The sequence below is a fragment of the Stegodyphus dumicola genome, chromosome 3 (assembly GCF_044657685.1).
Source record: "Stegodyphus dumicola isolate Sdum_Otavi_A_Nest chromosome 3, ASM4465768v1".
Lineage (NCBI taxonomy): Eukaryota > Metazoa > Arthropoda > Arachnida > Araneae > Eresidae > Stegodyphus > Stegodyphus dumicola.
Genome location: NC_140770.1, coordinates 44,704,708 through 44,723,310, shown reverse-complemented (window position 1 = coordinate 44,723,310; position 18,603 = coordinate 44,704,708). Strand labels below are relative to the sequence as shown.

General features: G+C 32.3%; 1 protein-coding gene across 3 annotated transcripts in view; it reads right to left on the bottom strand.

Moving 5' to 3' along the window:
- LOC118198837 (ankyrin repeat and fibronectin type-III domain-containing protein 1-like) overlaps nucleotides 1-18,603 on the bottom strand; it is a 1,134,269-nt gene that overhangs the window by 427,742 nt on the left and 687,924 nt on the right. For all 3 annotated transcript variants that reach the window (XM_085812822.1, XM_085812824.1, XM_085812823.1), the window contains one exon: nucleotides 11,926-12,046. In XM_085812822.1, coding sequence (XP_085668948.1) covers nucleotides 11,926-12,046 — 121 coding nt within the window. The remainder of the gene's footprint in view (nucleotides 1-11,925; nucleotides 12,047-18,603) is intronic.

Here is an 18,603-nt window from a genome sequence, read left to right as displayed (position 1 = left end):
ATTTTAATAGTACTACATATGATAAATTTGGATTCTAGTTTTCTAGTCATAACTGCAATCTAACAGATTTATCAGAAAACATAGTCAAAGCGAGCTTCTGAAGATTTTGTAAGATAGATTCGTATCAATAAAGCGCATTAACTTTCTTCTTGAATTTTACAAATTGCAGATTGAATTTTACATGATTTTTTACATTAATTGACAAGATTAATTTAAGAATTAAAGATCACTTTTATTTTGTAAACTATGAATGAGAAGATTTCTGATTTAGCAACTTTCTTGTTGATTTTGAATTTAATAAAAGTTTACAGAAAATTTGAAATGTTTGAAGTTTCTGATAATCTTTCATGTTGCATAACAGCGAAATTCCTTCACAATAAAATTTAATAGAGCTTATTATTTTTTATTAAAAGTTAATAAAAAATAATTTTCTCTTATAGTGTATTTTCCATAATATTTCTGCTTAAAAATTTAGGTACTACGTACTGAGGAGAAAATGAAAATCAGAAAATCCTTTTCACTTCTTAGTTAACATTGTTATTTATAGCATATGTGGATGTAAGCTACAGAAATGAATAACAAAACTGGGGAAATCAATAATGTTTTGACTATCAAAGGACTGTTTTATGTGTTATTAATTAATAAAATTCTGGCACATTTTAAAACGAATAAAAATTGACAATTTATATAAAATTCCCATTGAAGCAAATACTTAAAATAAATAATGCTGCAGACAATTCATATTGTGAGGAAGCGTGGAGAAAAAGACAAAGAAATTGAATAACATTCAAAATGTAGTATTTGATAAAATAATGAATATTTAAAACTTAGCATGTAAAAACAAAGCAATGTGTATTCAGCAGAAATAAATAATGACATTTTCCTATACATTTAATTTGAAAGGTGAATAATTTTACATAAATCTGTAGAAAAATTTTGAAATATAACATATGTATTAATTTACAGACTCTTTTATTTTGTATCAGATTTTTGAAAGAGAAAAGCACGTTCGAAATATATTTTCTAAACTTAAGAAATTTATATATACAAAAATAATTAAATAAACAGTTATTCATAATGATGCTTATATTATTAGGTAAATTATATTGTACGCTGAAAGCTCTAAACAGGTCTGAAGCTTTTATTTAAGTTCATTGTTTAATAAATCATTTTTATCTAATTAACTGCTTGTTAAAATATGTAGTTTTGTATTAAATATACACTTTATTCAGATGTTCCGAATACTATAAGTAAGTGGATATATGTCAGAATTAAGAAAAACAAAAAGTGAATTTTAAAACTAAGTCTGTTTTAATAAACAACAATGGTCCAATAAAATAGACTATATTTGCAAAAGGAAATTAAAACGAACCTTCTGTGTAATAATTCCGAAAATGTTATTTACAGAACTAAGGTATTAATCTCGTAGTTTACATTTATAACATGCAAGAGATGCAAAAAAAGATAGATTCTGTAGAGAATGAGGTGATGTCGCTAAAATGTCGCTATACGATACCGTTCAACATAACATACTACTTTGCGTAAAATTAAATGAAGGTAAAGATGTGAAAACGATTTCTTGCAATAGTTGCAAAAAGCGTTGAATTTCATGAGTATCTGAGCTTCTTAAAGACGAAATAATACGACATCTTTGCAGCATCATGCGTGACGAGATTGCTACGTCATCACGCGCTCCTTGATAATTAAATAGGTAGCAATGAAATGCGCTGTAAATTAAACACGCCCCATTCCTGGGAAATAAAAGTTAATAATAATGTATTCCTTATTGTAGTGGCTATGAGTTTATACCAGTGTGCGTATACATAAAATTTTGATACATTTATGAAAGTTAGTTTCTCCTAAATGAAGTAACATCAACCAAAAATAATCCCAAATGCAGTTTTAAGACATTTTACACAGGAAATAAAAAGATAATACAATAAATTACAAACATTTTGAAATCACCACATCCCCATTTCCCAGCTATCACATCATCAAGATCTGTACTACAGATATAAATATAAGTAATCCCCGCTATTATTGTATAAACAGAATATTTGAAACTCGATAATGAAGTATGTAATGCCTTTGTATTGCACTACCAGCGTGTAGTAATTTACAAATGGAAAAGTCATCTACGCTCTCAAAATAATGAGTTACTTAGGTAGAGCTGATAGCAATCATGGAAGCTATTAGCTTTGCTAGTTGTATCAATGTCTCTCAAATTAATATCCCCTCAGATTTCCTCTCTACAATATATGGCATATTAGACCCCATACATGCACCACTATCAAAACAACAAATATACAACATGCTGCGTAATAACAAAGAACTGGAAATATACCTCAGCTAGATCCGAGGACATAAAGAGCAAGAAAGCATTGAACAAATATATCTTTCTTGCTGAAGCTGCTGCGAAGAATAAAAATGGCGTTTTTTCTAACATCCAGTGGCGAAAGTCGCATCTATTAGTTCACTTAGAATTAGAGGTATTAATATCTGCTTTGCTTACGTGTGTGCTCATCATGGTTTCTACGGAAATGAAACAGCTAATTTCTTAGCTAAAGATGCCTTAAATTTACCCATTGATATCAACATTAGCATTCCAAAGAGCTATTGGAAGTCCTTTCATTATAAAAAGCTTTTAGCTATGTGGAATGAGGAATACATTTCATCTTGTAATGCTGAAGTCACCAAAAAGTTCCTTCCTTCTATTTACCATAGACTGAATTCTGAGTCTTTCCTCTCGTTAAATTTTAAAGTGTCTCAGTTTTTATGTGGTCACGGTAAATTTGCAAGTTACCTGTTTCGTTTTAATCTACGATCAAACAATTTATATGAATGTTCAAAAAGAGTTCCTCAGGATGTGGAACATTTGATTTTCTCGTGCCCTACATTTGATGGCCCTAGATTATGCTTACAGAATGATTTGAAAATGTTCGGAGTGACTTGTGACCAGTGAACTTATCTGTTTCCGTGAAGTCCAGACTGCTGTTCTCTGCTTTTGTTCGCTTTATTTGTGCATGTAACTTTTAATCTTTATTTATGCATGTAACTTTTAATGTTTTAGTTAACTTACTTCTCTAGGAGCCGTGTTGTACATATGTGGTGCACGGGGAATCTGTATGTTCTCAAAGAAAAAAAGTCGCATCTAGAATACGTAAATAGTTCTTCATTACAGAATTACTGCAAAATGAATAGAACAATGCAGATCAATGGAGACAAATCCATAAATTTATTCCCTTGACTGTTGATTCCATATTATATATTAATTTCTGTAACAAACAGTCCCTTCCAGGTCATGGTTTTTTTTCTAGGCATATTTGCGTCTAAGAAACACAGCCAGCCACGTTGTATTGTGGCTGGGAAGTAGTAAAGGTAGAGGCAGAAGTGGAAGAAGCAGTAGTCCGTCTCCAGCTGGCCAGAAGTTCATCTACCTTTTCGTTTCCTTCGTGTGGCTGGGAAGGAAAAGATGGCCCTGATTATTATATATTTGCATCCCCACCCAACCCAAAACCTTCTCTACAGACCACCTCCCAGCAGAATTCATAGTTTATAAATGAGAACAGATGAAATAATAGATACGATATTGGGAAGAAAATAATAATTCCCAGGAAAGATTTCTGAAAAGAGGCACTTGCTATTCAAAAATCAATCCGAAATACAAAATATGTAGCTATTCGTCATACCCAATGGATTCAACGTGCATCAATATATACGAAAATATGCAAAATATACAAATCCTCTCAGCAAAAGGCATATCAAAGTCACTAACGTTTCAGTTGTATAGAGGAATCGCATATAAATTTCATCAGACTTTATGTTAGAAACTCATCGCATCTCCTCAAGTCAAGTATGCGTAATATAACTCTAGACAGGTAGCATGTGAAGAATGTAACCTGATAATCAATAAAGCTGATGGGCTTCGTATTATCACCTGTAATTGTATATGCATATGTATAAATCAAGATAATATTAATTCATTCTGATAGACTAGAAAGAAGCGATGAATGCTATAAATTATGAAATATTAAATGCGTGCAAATTAAAGATTCCCAATAGACGCCAGAATGGAACGAAAAATGTTTTGAATATATATCTTTACATAATTTTTTAATTGAAGTCTAAAGCTTATAAAATAATGAAGTTGTAGAAAGAAGCAAAGAAGAAGAATTACAGTAACTTAATTTAATAAACGTTTTTGGTCCTTTCATTGGAGTTAACTGCTAAGTTATAATCTGGGATTAATGATACTCAGCCCTTTCACAGTACGAGCTTTTAGATTTTTTATAAAGGATGGTTTTATTTGTGCTAGTATATATAGTACAGAAGATAATATAAAAGCATAAACATTATTGCACCAGTTGTAATTTACATAATTATCTCAAAACCTCTTCTTTACAAAACCTCAAAACCTCTTCTTTCTCTTCTCGTTTTCTCTTAAAGCGTTGATTTAAAGTTAGTTTATAATAATCTGTATAACGTAATGTGTAATTAATAGAAGTAAAAACTAATCAGTGGCCTTTGCAGGCACTTAGGTAGACCTCGGAAAAAAAAAGGACAGTTCTATATCTCCCGTTCTACTGGACCGATTGATGAAATTCAAATTGCGTTTCCCATGTCTCGAAAGTGCGACTTAGGATATGTATTAGATTTATATATAGCATTGTTCTAATATAGATATTTTGACACAAAATCGGACTTTTTCTGTAATGGCATGCCAATTTTTTTCCATATTTCGATTCTAAGACCAAAATTACTCCAAACTGCCAAAACGTTTTGTAAAAACCGCACAAATATTTTTTACAAAATTAGCTCTAGACAATTCGACGTTAATTCAATTTGGTATCTATTTATTAATATCTCTTTTTTATTACATTTACTTGATTCCTCCTTTCACAGTTCGAAATTCAGGTTCATTCCAAATAAAATTCATCCATATTTTTATGATTTATTTTTTAAATCTGTATTTTTAAATAATTTTTGGAAAAATATTTTGAATTATAACATATAAAAGTTTTAACATCATCTTAAAGTAGATGTATTTCTAAGTATACCTGCAAAAAATTAGAGCTTTTATTCAAAATATCCGAAGATATATGTGAATTTACATATTGGCATATTTATTGAAAGCGATAATAACATCTAATGTGGTTTACGCACTTTCTTAAAATTATTTGAAAGTAGGAACAATGTGACTTTTTTCCCCGCTCATGCACAATGTTAAAAGGTAGGAACGAAGTAACTTTTTTTCCGCTCCTGCATAATGGAGGGGAAAGGAAAAAGAAGTTCGCCAAGTGAAATATTCTTGGCGCAAAGTTAAAAAAAATGCGCCAAGATAAATTTTTGAATTTCTTTGTAAATTTCGCACCAAATTTTACGAAAGTTAATAATTAGGCATGATGTGGAAAAACATTGGTATGTTATTTCAGAAAAAGTCCCATTTTTTGTCAAAATACCCATGTTGGAAGAATGCTATATATAAATCTAATATTTATCCTAAGTCGCGCTTTCGAGACATGAAAATTGCAATTTGAATTTCGTCAATCGTCCCAGTAGAACGAGAGATATAGAACTATACACCCCTTTTTTTTGGCGCAGTGTACATAGTACAAATATGTGGTAAGGAAACTTTATCGTCTTTTAACCAGTCCGTGTAAGAACGTTCTTTTTCTTGCCTAGCCTTACCACTGCGTAATAACGTCTACCAGAAGTCTAATAACAGTTCTGAGTTCTCTCTCTATTGTTTGGGCAAGATGCCGATACGTTCAGAAAGTGTCACACTTATCCGGTATAAAACTTCATATGCACGAAAATATGTGTTTGTAGCGTTTATTTTTCTTAAGCATAAATTACTTTAAGTAGTGATTAGCAGACCAAAACTCCAAGCAGAAACTTTCCTGAGCGTATTAGTTTGTTGCTATTTGTCAAAGTAAAGAGTTATATTTAATTCATACGAGTGTTTGCTAGAAAGTCTCAGCAACTTTCTGTTTACTTTTGTTTCATAAAGTCTCAGTAACTTTCTGCTTATTTTTGTTTCATAAAGATTTAGTATGTTTTAAAATAAATTCGAAACAACTTTATTTTGTAAAGTTTGTTTATACACACTTCTGTTTATTGCTTTCAGCGAAAACTTGTTAAAAGAATACCGAATGCAATTGTATAATAAATTATTTGATAAAATAGAAAATTTAATAAAAAGGAAAATACAAATTAAAAAAGATGTCTTCAGTTAAGAGAGGTATCTCATTCATTTATCACAATTTCTTTCCTTTATTACTTCCTTTGAGACTAAAATCCTCTAGCAATGAAAGAAAAAGTTAATGTTTCAGCCATTATGTTATTAATCTAGACATTTAATATTTTTCGGCATAAGTATTTTCATCACATTTTATTCATAAAATATTTAATTACAATCAACATGACCTAATAAACTGACAGTTTTCAGATGTGTTGCCATTCAATGTGGTAATAAAATCTTAATTTTATCTATCAGATTCAAACTACTTAGAGCTTAATTACTGAGAAATGTAAATGCAATACTCTTAACTGTTTATTATTTTCAATGTATTTTATTTTTTAATGATAATTCTGTTGTAATTTATAATACATCAATAATATATCCAGCTGATAATTTTAGTAAATATTTATACTACTATTTTAACTGATAAAAATATTGCTAATGACATAAATTACATGCTTCGGTACAGATTAAAACTTTAATTTCTCCTCATAATGAAGTTTTTCTTAAATATATATCTGCATATACAATGCAGTTCTGTACATACAATAGTTCAGCTGAAAGTAAGGTACTGCCACTCGAAAATATGCTGAAAGGTTTGGCGACAAGGTTTCAGTATGCTGTGGGATATCTGTAATTTAAGTCTGAAGAGTGTAAATTGAACAGAAGCCAGATTATGAGAAACACTAGTTCATTCTCTACCCGTTTTTAAGAATAAACAATAAAAGGAGTTTAGCTAGCTTTTACAAGCTTTTGAGATAACAATCCATCTGACAAAACAATGGACCAAATCAAAACATTTCATGCTTTAATTTACAAAAGAGCATGCAACTGTGATTGGGCTTCTGTTTTGAAATGTGAAATTCCAAATTCTTTGTTCTTGGTGAGCCTGTAAAATGAAACTGAATTAACAATTTTTTCTGTTGTGATAAATCCTGTCGACCTGAGTCCCTTAGTACGTCATAATTAAGAGGCAGAAGTTTGCACTTGCCGTTGGCGAAGACATTGGGCACCTTGCAGATGTCAGAACTAGTTACCTATATCGGTCCCTTTTCCGTAATCACACTGCGTGTTTATAAACTTAACTACCTTTTCTGAGGTTTGATCTCTGGGTCAACGGTATGGCAGCTAGCATCTCTAGTCGCTATACAAACCATAGCAGCAAAATAAATTTTGCTTGTCAGAGTTGTTTGGTGATATCATTAACAGTACAGCAATTATATTTTGCCGCTTTTTCCATGAATTTTATTAATTACTTTGTTAGCTGTAAAAAGATACAGTTCTTTTTTTGCGAAACTGTCCGAACTTTCTGAATAAACCTACATATATGTGAAGCGTTTAACATCTGCTTAAACTTATACAATGTATCAACACTTTAATACAATAAATAATTACTGTAAAGGCCCTTATTTTCGCGATTTTCGCGAGCCCGTAGTAATCGCTACAATTTAAGCCTCGCGAAATACTTTTTTTTCCGCCTGAAATAATAATAAAAAATCTGAAATTTTTCACTTACCCAACATTTAATGATTTATTGCACAGTTACAAACTTTTTTTTGACAACTTTCTTATTTATAACTATTTTTTGAATAATATACAACTATATTTCTTGAATATAAAACAATAAAATTAATAGAAGGCAGCTCATTCACTTAGAATACAGTTTATACCAGCTTCTTTGAAGCCATTCAAAATTATCTCATGTTTGGCTTCAATACCGTTAAATACACGCACAGGCCAAGAAGCGTGAAACGGTTTTAGTCGTGATATTCGCAAGTCCACAGATTCTTTTTCCTCTAGAAATTGAAGTTCATTAGAATGCCACTCAATAAACTCATTCTTGAGCAAATGCTTGAACTCGCCATTTAGACGGGAACGGGGGGGGGGAACGAACTTTTCGGACAAAAGGAAGTTTCTTAAAATGCTTTATGCAAAAGATGTACTTTTGCAATTTTTCAAATTTCTCAACTTTACTTAGGTACTTTAGAAATTTTTCAACTTTCGGTTCTGTTCATATAAAATTCGCGAAATTTTCAACTCGCGAAATCACCGATATATTCATTTTCGCGAAAACTACGGCCCGCGAAAATAAGGGCCTTTACTTATTAACTTATTTACTTATTAATTGTACTTAAATTAATATAAGTATGTTTTTGTGCATCAACATACAAAAAAAAATATATATATACAACTGATCATTACTTTCTTTAGAACTAAGCTGTCATTTTTGCAATTTGCAAAAAATGCATTCTTTAAAAATATATACTATTGCCATTTAAACAATTATTTAAATTCATTACTATTTCCAATTATAAAACATTTAGTAACGCATAGTTTCAAGAGTAAGCATAGTGAGTTTGAAAAAAATCTTCAAATTACACTAGTTTTTAATTCAATATTAAAATACACTAAGGTTTTATGATCTTTCCAGACTGAATCTTTGAGAAATACTTGAATGGATAAAATAAAATTGTTTAAAAGTAACTTCCGGTTGAGTTTTGTACCACGTTAATATGTATTCAATGAATTTATTTATGTCCGCAAGTCGGATTCTTTTGAAGCTTTCGAAGTTTGAGATGAGTAGTTGAAAACTGATTAATGCATGCTATTCATAACCCCCAATCAATTAAAGCGTGTAATTGCCAAGCCAACTGGGAATTTTCGCTTTTTGTTGGCGTGCCCTGTCATTACAGGGGATCACAATTTGACGCTAATTACCTCAATCTTAGAAAAATTATCGCTGATGTAAAATCAATAAATCTTCCTTCGCGAGAAATATCCATTGGTGGCTTGTTAAACGCAAATTACGAGTAATTTTACTTCTTATTTTGTGTGGAGATATCTAGATCTCTGTTTAAACTAACAAAGATAATTTAAACATTAAACATTTAATTATTTTATGTATTTTGAAGGTTTAACATGCTCAGCTTTTTAGTTTTAATCACGATGATTCTCGACATATTTGTTCAAAGAACATAGAATCTGTTAACAACCTGGTCAAAATGACTTTTTGTAGTTACTAGACATGTCCTGACTCATACTGTAGGGTGTTATTTCAGTTCTTATTTATGTTTCCAGTCTGGATTTTCAGGGAGAAGCCAAAAGTAAGTTGGCGCCAGCTCAGAATAATTAGAAGCTCGAACCAGGTTGTTTTCCTTATATGTACAATCTGAGGAACAGAGCTCATTACTTCATAAGAAGAATATAATTTCTCTGATTATCATTTTTTTGGGGGGGAGGGGAGTTAGCAAGTTGGGTATTGAAAACTTTCAACCGTCTTTGATTCTGTTGACAGATAATAACTGATTGTCTAGTTACTATAGCTGGCAATATGATAATATCTGGGGGCAACATAGTAATAATACTATCTATCTATATATTTAAAGAAGACAATATATTTGTTTGTCCTCTAATAACTCAGTCACTACTATAGCTACCGTCACCAAACTTTCTTGTATGGGTTCTGGAAAACGTCGACGTCGAATTTTTCAAAAAAAAAAAAAAAAAAAAAAAAGGTAGCTAAAATCAGAGATATTAATTAAAACCTCGGTAAAACGATAATTTTCGTCATAATTTTTCCGAGTGGCAACAGTCTGGCAAGCTGGAGATGAAAATCTGCGTTTTTTCGAAATTGTTGCCACTGCTCTCTTTCAAATCCTAAAGTTTGCTTCTAACTTTTACGAGGAAATAAAAATAGCATTGCCAAACATTAAATACATTATTCCCGATTCCAAAAGTTCATAGAAAGCCATTTCGACTATTCTCCTCTTTGTGCGACTTTAATCAGCCGAAATATTAATTGAAAACTCTGGAAGCGCTAATTTTGCACTCATTTATCCGACTGGCAACAGTCTAGCGCGTTGGAGGTAAAAATGCTTTATTTCGAAAAGTGTTGCTACTGCTTGCTTTCAAATCGTAGAGTTTGTTAATCAAAAATTTGTGATTTTTAAAAAATCTATCTATATAAAGAAGAATGCCTGTGTGACTGTACGTTTGGTTGTTTGTTCGCGTTATTGATTTCTGATGAATTTTTTACCCCATTTAATATAATAAAATTGAATTTAGGTGACATATTGGATGGAACTTGAGCTTTTACAACCATTTGATTAGAAAGACGAAAAACAATAAAAACTGCGTGCCATTGTTGCTGATAAGAAGGATAACTTAGCAGAGAGAGAATTAGCTTATTGAGGCAGAATTAGCTTATTTTCCTTTCGAAAGTTTTTATGTGAGTTCTACCGGGTGATCAAAAAGTCAGTATAAATTTGAAAACTTAATAAATCATGGAATAATGTAGATAGAGAGGTAAAAATTGACACACATACTTAGAATGACACGGGATTTTATTAGAACCAAAAAAAAAAAAAAGTTCAAAGGTACTGTTATCGGGCCTTTTTTCTTCAAAGAAATGCGTGATTCTGGTTTTGTAACTGCTACCGTGACGGGTGAGAGGTACGCCGATATGTTACAGAATCACATCGTCCCCAGCCTGGCTGATAAACACCTGCTGGAACGTACGATTTTTATGCAGGATGGCGCTCCACCCCGTATTGCTAGAAAAATTAGCAACGCCTTTGCCGGTAATTGAACCAAGGACCTCTGGAATACGCTCCCAGCATGCAGACCACTACACCATGAAGGCACGCAAAGAAGGCGAGAAAAATGCCTCATAAAGTGATGCAGAAATCGCATGTATACATATTCGAGAACTGCCGAAAGCAGTTTAGTGAGAACTATGTTAGAAGTGCATATATCGTCTCAAAAGTTACATACAAAAATTTTCTCAGGTTCTCGAAGATACTGTACTTTTCTATTATTTTTGTCAAAATTTCGTTTTTAGTTGCTAAAATAGATAAAAACTGTTTTGGTTTTGCCTGTTAAACGTGAGGAAAGCTAACCATCTATTTAAATTAACAAAAAGAATTTAGGTTTGTAGTTAATACTTTCTTTTGCTGACTTATGAAAGATCTCTTGCGCGCGTCGTTTGGTGATTGATGATCGTGTGCTCAGCCGCCACTTTCGTCATGCTTGGCCTCCCAGGTCCCAAGACTTCAGTCCGTGCGATTATTGGCTTTGGGGTTACCTGAAGTCGCTAGTGTATCGTGATCGACTGACATCTCTAGGGATGCTGAAAGACAACATCCGATACCAATGCCTCACCATAACTCCGGACATGCTTTACAGTGCTGTTCACAACATTTTTCCTCGACTACAGCTATTGTTGAGGAATGATGGTGAACATATTGAGCATTTCCTGTAAAGAACATCATATTTGCTTTGTCTTAATTTGTTATGCTAATTATTGCTTTTCTGATCAGATTATTGCTTTTCTAAGTATTGCTTTTCTAATAAAACCCCATGTTATTCTAAGTATTTTTGTCAATTTTTACCTCTCTATCTACATTATTCCGTGATTTATTAAGTTTTCAAATTTATCCTGACTTTTTGATCACCCGGTATATCGCAAGAGACTGAAAAATGTATGACTATAAATCGTACCTTTTTGCGTCATTATTAGAGAAGGATTACAGGGGTATCTCTGTTGTTAGATGCATTACTCTCAATCTGACTTAACTGGCATCGGGTACTTCCAACAGAACATGAATAATCACAACACCTAACTTAAATATTAATAAAAAACCATTGTTTTAGTTGAAAGATATTAGGATTTTCTTATGACTTACCTATTGTCTTTGCTGCTTGAAGCCTGAGACGTAACTGACCCCGTAGAGCTAAAACTGTTTCTGGGAGAATTTCCAGGAGATTTTGAAGACGAGACATCATCATCCACCAGTAGCTGCCATTCTGAAAACAAAGCCAAATCAAAATTAGAAACATGCCAGTAGAGCACCATGACCAATTAAAAAAAACGTATATATTTTGTTTTTGAATTTTGGACATAAGCCAAGAAAGCTCAGTATTATAAAAAAAATAACTTGTAGAGATATTAGGTATTTTTTGGAAGCAGAAGACATGAAAAATTAGCAACGCCTTTGCCGGTAATTGAACCAAGGACCTCTGGAATACGCTCCCAGCATGCAGACCACTACACCATGAAGGCACGCAAAGAAGGCGAGAAAAATGCCTCATAAAGTGATGCAGAAATCGCATGTATACATATTCGAGAACTGCCGAAAGCAGTTTAGTGAGAACTATGTTAGAAGTGCATATATCGTCTCAAAAGTTACATACAAAAATTTTCTCAGGTTCTCGAAGATACTGTACTTTTCTATTATTTTTGTCAAAATTTCGTTTTTAGTTGCTAAAATAGATAAAAACTGTTTTGGTTTTGCCTGTTAAACGTGAGGAAAGCTAACCATCTATTTAAATTAACAAAAATAATTTAGGTTTGTAGTTAATACTTTCTTTTGCTGACTTATTTACTTAGCACTTTCCGGTGCAACAATCGATGTGTTTCTTCATTCAAATAATTTCCCATAATACATGTCATATTTATTCTTAAAAATTGTAAAAATAAATTTTCATCATTAAGTTATCTAAGAGTTTTTAATTGCTCCGAAGACATTATCTTAGCGCCCGTAATCTTTTCTTGATATTTATTTAGGAGTAAGAACACATCTGGGGACATGTCAAGGATAGATGACAAGATGCAGCTCGAACCAAACTCATTCTGAGATATTAACGATGGGACAGTCTACATTGCAAATGTTACTCAGAAAAGGATATGCCGCCTGAAGAACCGTGTTAAAAATGCCAGTTAGTATTTTGAAACGCATTTAATAACTGGGATTTTAATTAATTATAACAATAATAATAAGTCACCATTTATCTAAGCAATGCTTCTTCGATTGTTAGAGAATCAGTAAAAATGAAACGGTTTTTCTTACCCTTTCCCCTTCTTTATGAGAACTGTAAAAATAAATATTACTTTTTACACTTTAGAGTGTTGAATTTAAAAAAAAAAACTTTCTTAAATTTTCTTAAATATAAAGTAGAAAATTATCAAAAGAACGCACTCTTTTTTAATTACAATTCTCATATTTAATTTTTTCTTAATTTCGTAGAACTCGTTTGGGAAATAATATAGGGTATTACTTTCCAGTGACCTAAGCACGGCAGATATTTTTTCACATTTAATAGGTTTAAATTTTATGTCACTTTAATCCAAAAATCAAATAACTAACGTGAGGATAAATTAAAATCGCTTTTCTCCAAACGTTGAATGTTATGTTAAACATATGGTTACGAATTTTGCTTTTAGTTACATATATTTTATAGATTTATAATTAAAATTGTTTTATTTCTCCGCGAAATGCAGCGCGTGACATATTTTAAGAGAAAGCTACGCCGAAAAATTAAACAAATACAGGAACACATGCATTTCACACTGAATAAAAGTTTATCTCGGTAATTTATATTTAATTCGAATAAATGTGATTGACTAAGTTCTTATTTGTAACCGTAATTCTACTCTTTTTGCTTCGCAGAAATTGCTAGAACTATCCCGTATGGCCGATTTAAAGAGATATAAAAGTCGGAGAGAAACATCTCAGTTCAATAGTTATTTAGATAACTGTTGTTGTTGACTGCAGAAAATTCGCGGTGAGATCGGATTAGCTTTCTCTGCGCTCTGGATTACGTTCTATTTGACGTTTTAGTAGTTTAAAATACAGCTACTGATTATATTGTGTGATATTGCGATATTGTACGAATGTCTTTGAGGAAAACCCTAGCGTTTTGTTACATTTCTTGTGATAAGAATATTTTTTTAAACTTTTTAGCGGACTTGTGCATTCAATCTGTTACGAACCCGTACGCACGCAACACGTTTTGGTGTCAGAAGTGGGATTTGAATGCCAATCTCAAGAGCGATGGAAGAACAACTGAGGCAGTTGGTGATTGCATTTGCTGCATTCGAAGAAAAGATGGAAGGGAGCCGTCAATTCCGTTAAAGTAGAAATGAAAGCGAGCCAAGAAAGGTTGAAAGCTAGTCAAGGATCAGTTAAAGTAGTAATGAAAGCCGGTCAAGAATCCATTAAAGAGGCGATGAAAGCGCGTCAAGTATCTGTTAAGGAGTTAATGAAAGCTATTTAGGAACCTGTGAAATTAGAAAAATGTGAAAGTAGAAATGAAAGCTGTTCAAGAAAATAATGAAGCAGGACAAGAAATGATGAAAAGAGAAATTACTTGCATAATAGAAAATAAATTTGAGGTTACTGAAGCGGAATTGATGTGGTTGAAAATAAATTTGGATACACGGAAGAAAGAGTTCCTTCGGTAAAAGAACAAATAGAAGAAACAGTTTCTTCTGTAAAAGATCAAATATAAAAGAGAGTTTCTGCCGCGGAACAACAAATTAATGACAGGGTTACTACGTTCGCCAAAGAAGTGTATTACCTTGAAGAAATTCGTACCGACGGCAGGGAGCAATAGCAGGAAGCAATCAAACAGAAAAGGCCTGAAATCGCAAATCTGAAAGGAGTCACGTTCCACCACGGAAATGCGAGCTCTCTCACAACTTTAGCAACAATAATGAAATTATTGGAGCTTCATTGGGACGTGATGTCACATTACCCATATAGCCTCGACCTTGCATCTTTGTATTATCATCTATTTCGAAGTTTACAAAACTTAACTGGTAAAAATTACAGTATTAATAATGACCTCAAATTGCACTTGGTTGAGGTTTTTGGCGATGAAGACCAGAAATTCTATGAACGCGGAATCAGTTACAAGAAAATGGTTATGAAAGAGGAATTTACCAGAAAGATGATAAGAGATCATACAACAAAATGGTTAAAGTTAATTTTTTGTGCAGACAAAAATTGAGTTTTTTTCCCACACTAAGAAACCGAAATTACGTTCTTACCAACCGGAAAATATTCTTAAGAACTGAAGCTGTTGTATATGAATAGTTTAATTTGTTAATTAATTAAATTTAAAAATTAAATTTGACTAAATTTCAATTAACGTTTTGTCTTTTGGCAGCAGTCTCTGATCAAAAATGAAACAACGCATTAAAGTGTAACAACACAAATTCGCTTTAAACTAATGATTAATAGCCGTTTCGGCTTAATAATAGGATAACTGGCTAATAAATATAAAAACTTTAAGAACTTAAAGCAGGACACCTTTGTGAAAGTTTTAGCCGTGGTTACTGCTCATCGATCTGGTATAAAGGTGCCGTCATCTTTATGATGGCGATCAGACATGCAGCGGTTTTGCAGTTAATATCATTTCGACATGGTCTGCGACAACGTAATCACTTAAGTATTTTATTTTGAATGGGGAGAGGCTACAATTTTCGTTACATAAATGGTAAATTTTCAATTCAACATTAATAATTTAATTAACTATTCATTCAAGATTAAATTCTGAGCATTGAATATTTTATTCACATAAATTTGGAAGAAAGTTTAAAAATTCGGACCGTAGGATATTTCCTTCGGTACTTACACAAGCTATCAACATAAACATAAAAGATTCTCTTCAATAATTCTTATAAAGTTGATTAAAAAAAGTAGCTGCATTCTAAAACATCCATATACAATTAGTGTCGAATGCAGTAGTATAATAATCGAACACTAAATGGTAGGAGATTAAATTTTAAAAAATACTGTTACGAATTTGGTGTATATGTGTAAATAATTTTAGAAAAATTATGTTTAAATTTAAATTTAAATAGTATCGCTTGTGCAGTGTAACATGAAATCTTGCAGAATGTAACTCAAGAGTGAAGTTTCGCCAAAAAATTAAGGTTACAGGGGCACGTCCATTTACCATTGAGGTAAATGGTTATCTCGCCTAATTTGTGAGATGATGTCAAACTGGCGATGGTTTTGGTGACTAATATTGCCGCCAAATTTAGGGAGAAATCGCCACACTATCGCCAAGTGGGGCGACCTTTCATGACTTTCTTTTCCTGCACCGGTATATCAGTAATTGGCACTGTAACTGAATAACTGTATGTACTATAGCCTTTTATGCCCCTTATCTGTAACTTTAACCGTATATGCACTCCAGTAATTTCGAGAAATCGAAGGTACTAGAAATTCCTCAGCCGGGTGAAAATTATATAAGACAGGAGAGACCACCAGTTCTCAATTTTTAATTCAGAGTATAAAAAGATCTTCATGCGAGTTTCGCTAATTAGATGCATTTGCATTGTGTTGTGTTTAACCTTCTTGATGTTGGTGTATGTAATTATGGCGAAGCCTTGAGGGTTATGTGCCTAAGAGGAGGGATGTCTTCATGGAGGACGTTTTAAGGGAATTGGCTGGAATACACTCTACACATAGGGAAAACCACGAAAACGCCCATGCAGCCAGCATGTTTGCGCGATTTGAACCTCGGACCGAACTACCATTGTTCAGCGACTTTACCGTTCGGCCGCTGGTGGGTCTTTAACGTTCTTAGTAGTTTAAAGTGGTAATTACTTATTGTGCTCTGTCATACTGAGAAGAGTTGTACGAGTAATTGTGAAGAAAGTTCCAGAACTGTAGAGTGTTTCTTTTGGGAAAATAAATTTTATTAAGCTATCATCGGTTCTGTGCGTATTCAATCCATTACGAACCCGTCCATTATATTATGGAATGTAAATATTAATGAGGAGGTAAACAGTGTAATGCATTTTTCAGAAGCTGAAAATAACCTTGGTACCTCCGATTTTAAACTTGTGACACATAACTCATTTTTTGTAATCGTTTTAGTGCATATAATTTAAATCGAACAAACAACGACAATTAAAGAAATGCAATTGACATAATTTACTCTGAAAGAAAAACAATACTATCTCAAGGTCTAATTTTAAGAAAGAATTGGGAGCATTATTTTTTTGGAAAGTAATGAAAAACTTGACAAGAAAGAAAAGAAATCGAAAAATTATTACTTTTTTAAAACGTTAAAGAAATATATTCTCTTACATACATTTTATTACTATTCCTTTTAGAACTTTTACAGTGCTTGGAAATGAAAAAAAGTAAACTGATTCTTCTACGGACATTCATGAAACTTAAGGCACTTCATTAGTCTATATTCTTATTCTTATGTTAAATTACTTCTTCTTCACAAAAAGAATATTAACTACATTTTGCGGAATGCCGAAAAATTTAATTATGAGCTCTGCCTGACTGCCAACACACAATCGTATTACTTTGATAAATAACTTAATTTCTTTTCCGTTTTCAAACATACTTCCGTTTACACTTCTTCCGCTAGATCAAATATTATTTTTGTTGATTCGCCTTCTCAATTTTGATTTCCTTTCAGCGCCGTAATGTACACATTTGCAGTTTCTTTTGTACACTAGATGTCAATATCATATATCCTGTACAGTTTCTTATTTCATAAAGATAAATATTTAATTTAATAATACCGAGGATATTATCAGAATATTCGTCATAAAATATTTAGACAAAAATTCCCAGTTTTGAACGTCGAATGAAACTTTGTATCAAAAATTTATATAACTTTGAATTTTCATATTACAGAGGCTGTTCGCACATTTTTTATTAGCGCTTACCAAAATCATATTTTTGGTAAGCGCTAATAAAATATAGTTTGCTGCAAAAGAAGTAATTGCAATTGTACTATGTTTTTAAAAGTCAAAATTATAGTCTGTGGCTTGAAAGTTTTGTTTTTATTCAAAATGGCGAATTTAACAAAGCAGTGGTTCGAAGGCTACATTTACGCTCTTTCCGAAGAGAAATATGCATACTCCGTTATCAAAAAACGATGTGAGAGTCACGGTTTTGTGATATCTAAAGCGTCGATAGGTAATATCATCAACAAGAAAGGAAAAAAACGTCAAATTGGAGCCTCAAGTGGGACAAAAATTCCAAACAAGTATCCAAGGAAAAAACGGACATCTTCGACTATTGCAAAGGTACGTTGTTTAATGTTAAAAGAAAATCCCTCTAGTCAAAGGACAGTTGCAAAATCATCAAAATGCTCGGTGTCCACTGTAAACAAAATGATAAACGTTGATTTATATCTTAAGAAAGCGACAAAACGCAATGTGCATCGTCTTCTTCCAAAGCATATCGGTCAACGCAGGACACGCTGCAGAATTCTATATGAGAAACACTTATCCAAAGAAAAATGGAAAACAATTGTCACAATAGATGAAGCATGGGTGTATTTAAATGACTGTAATAAAAAAAGAGTCATTTATTATCATAAAAGGGGAGGAAAAAATTTAAGTACATGGTTCAAAGAATCGAAAGAAAGTTTTTCTAAGGGATTCATGATTGTTGCTGGCTTTTTCTTATAATGGCAAGTTAAAAATAAAGAGAGTGCAAAACAATGTCAAGATTAACTCCAAATACTATCAGGAACATATTTTATCGCCAATTTGTCTGAATGAAATACCCTCGCTTTACCCACAGTGCCATAAATCTGTG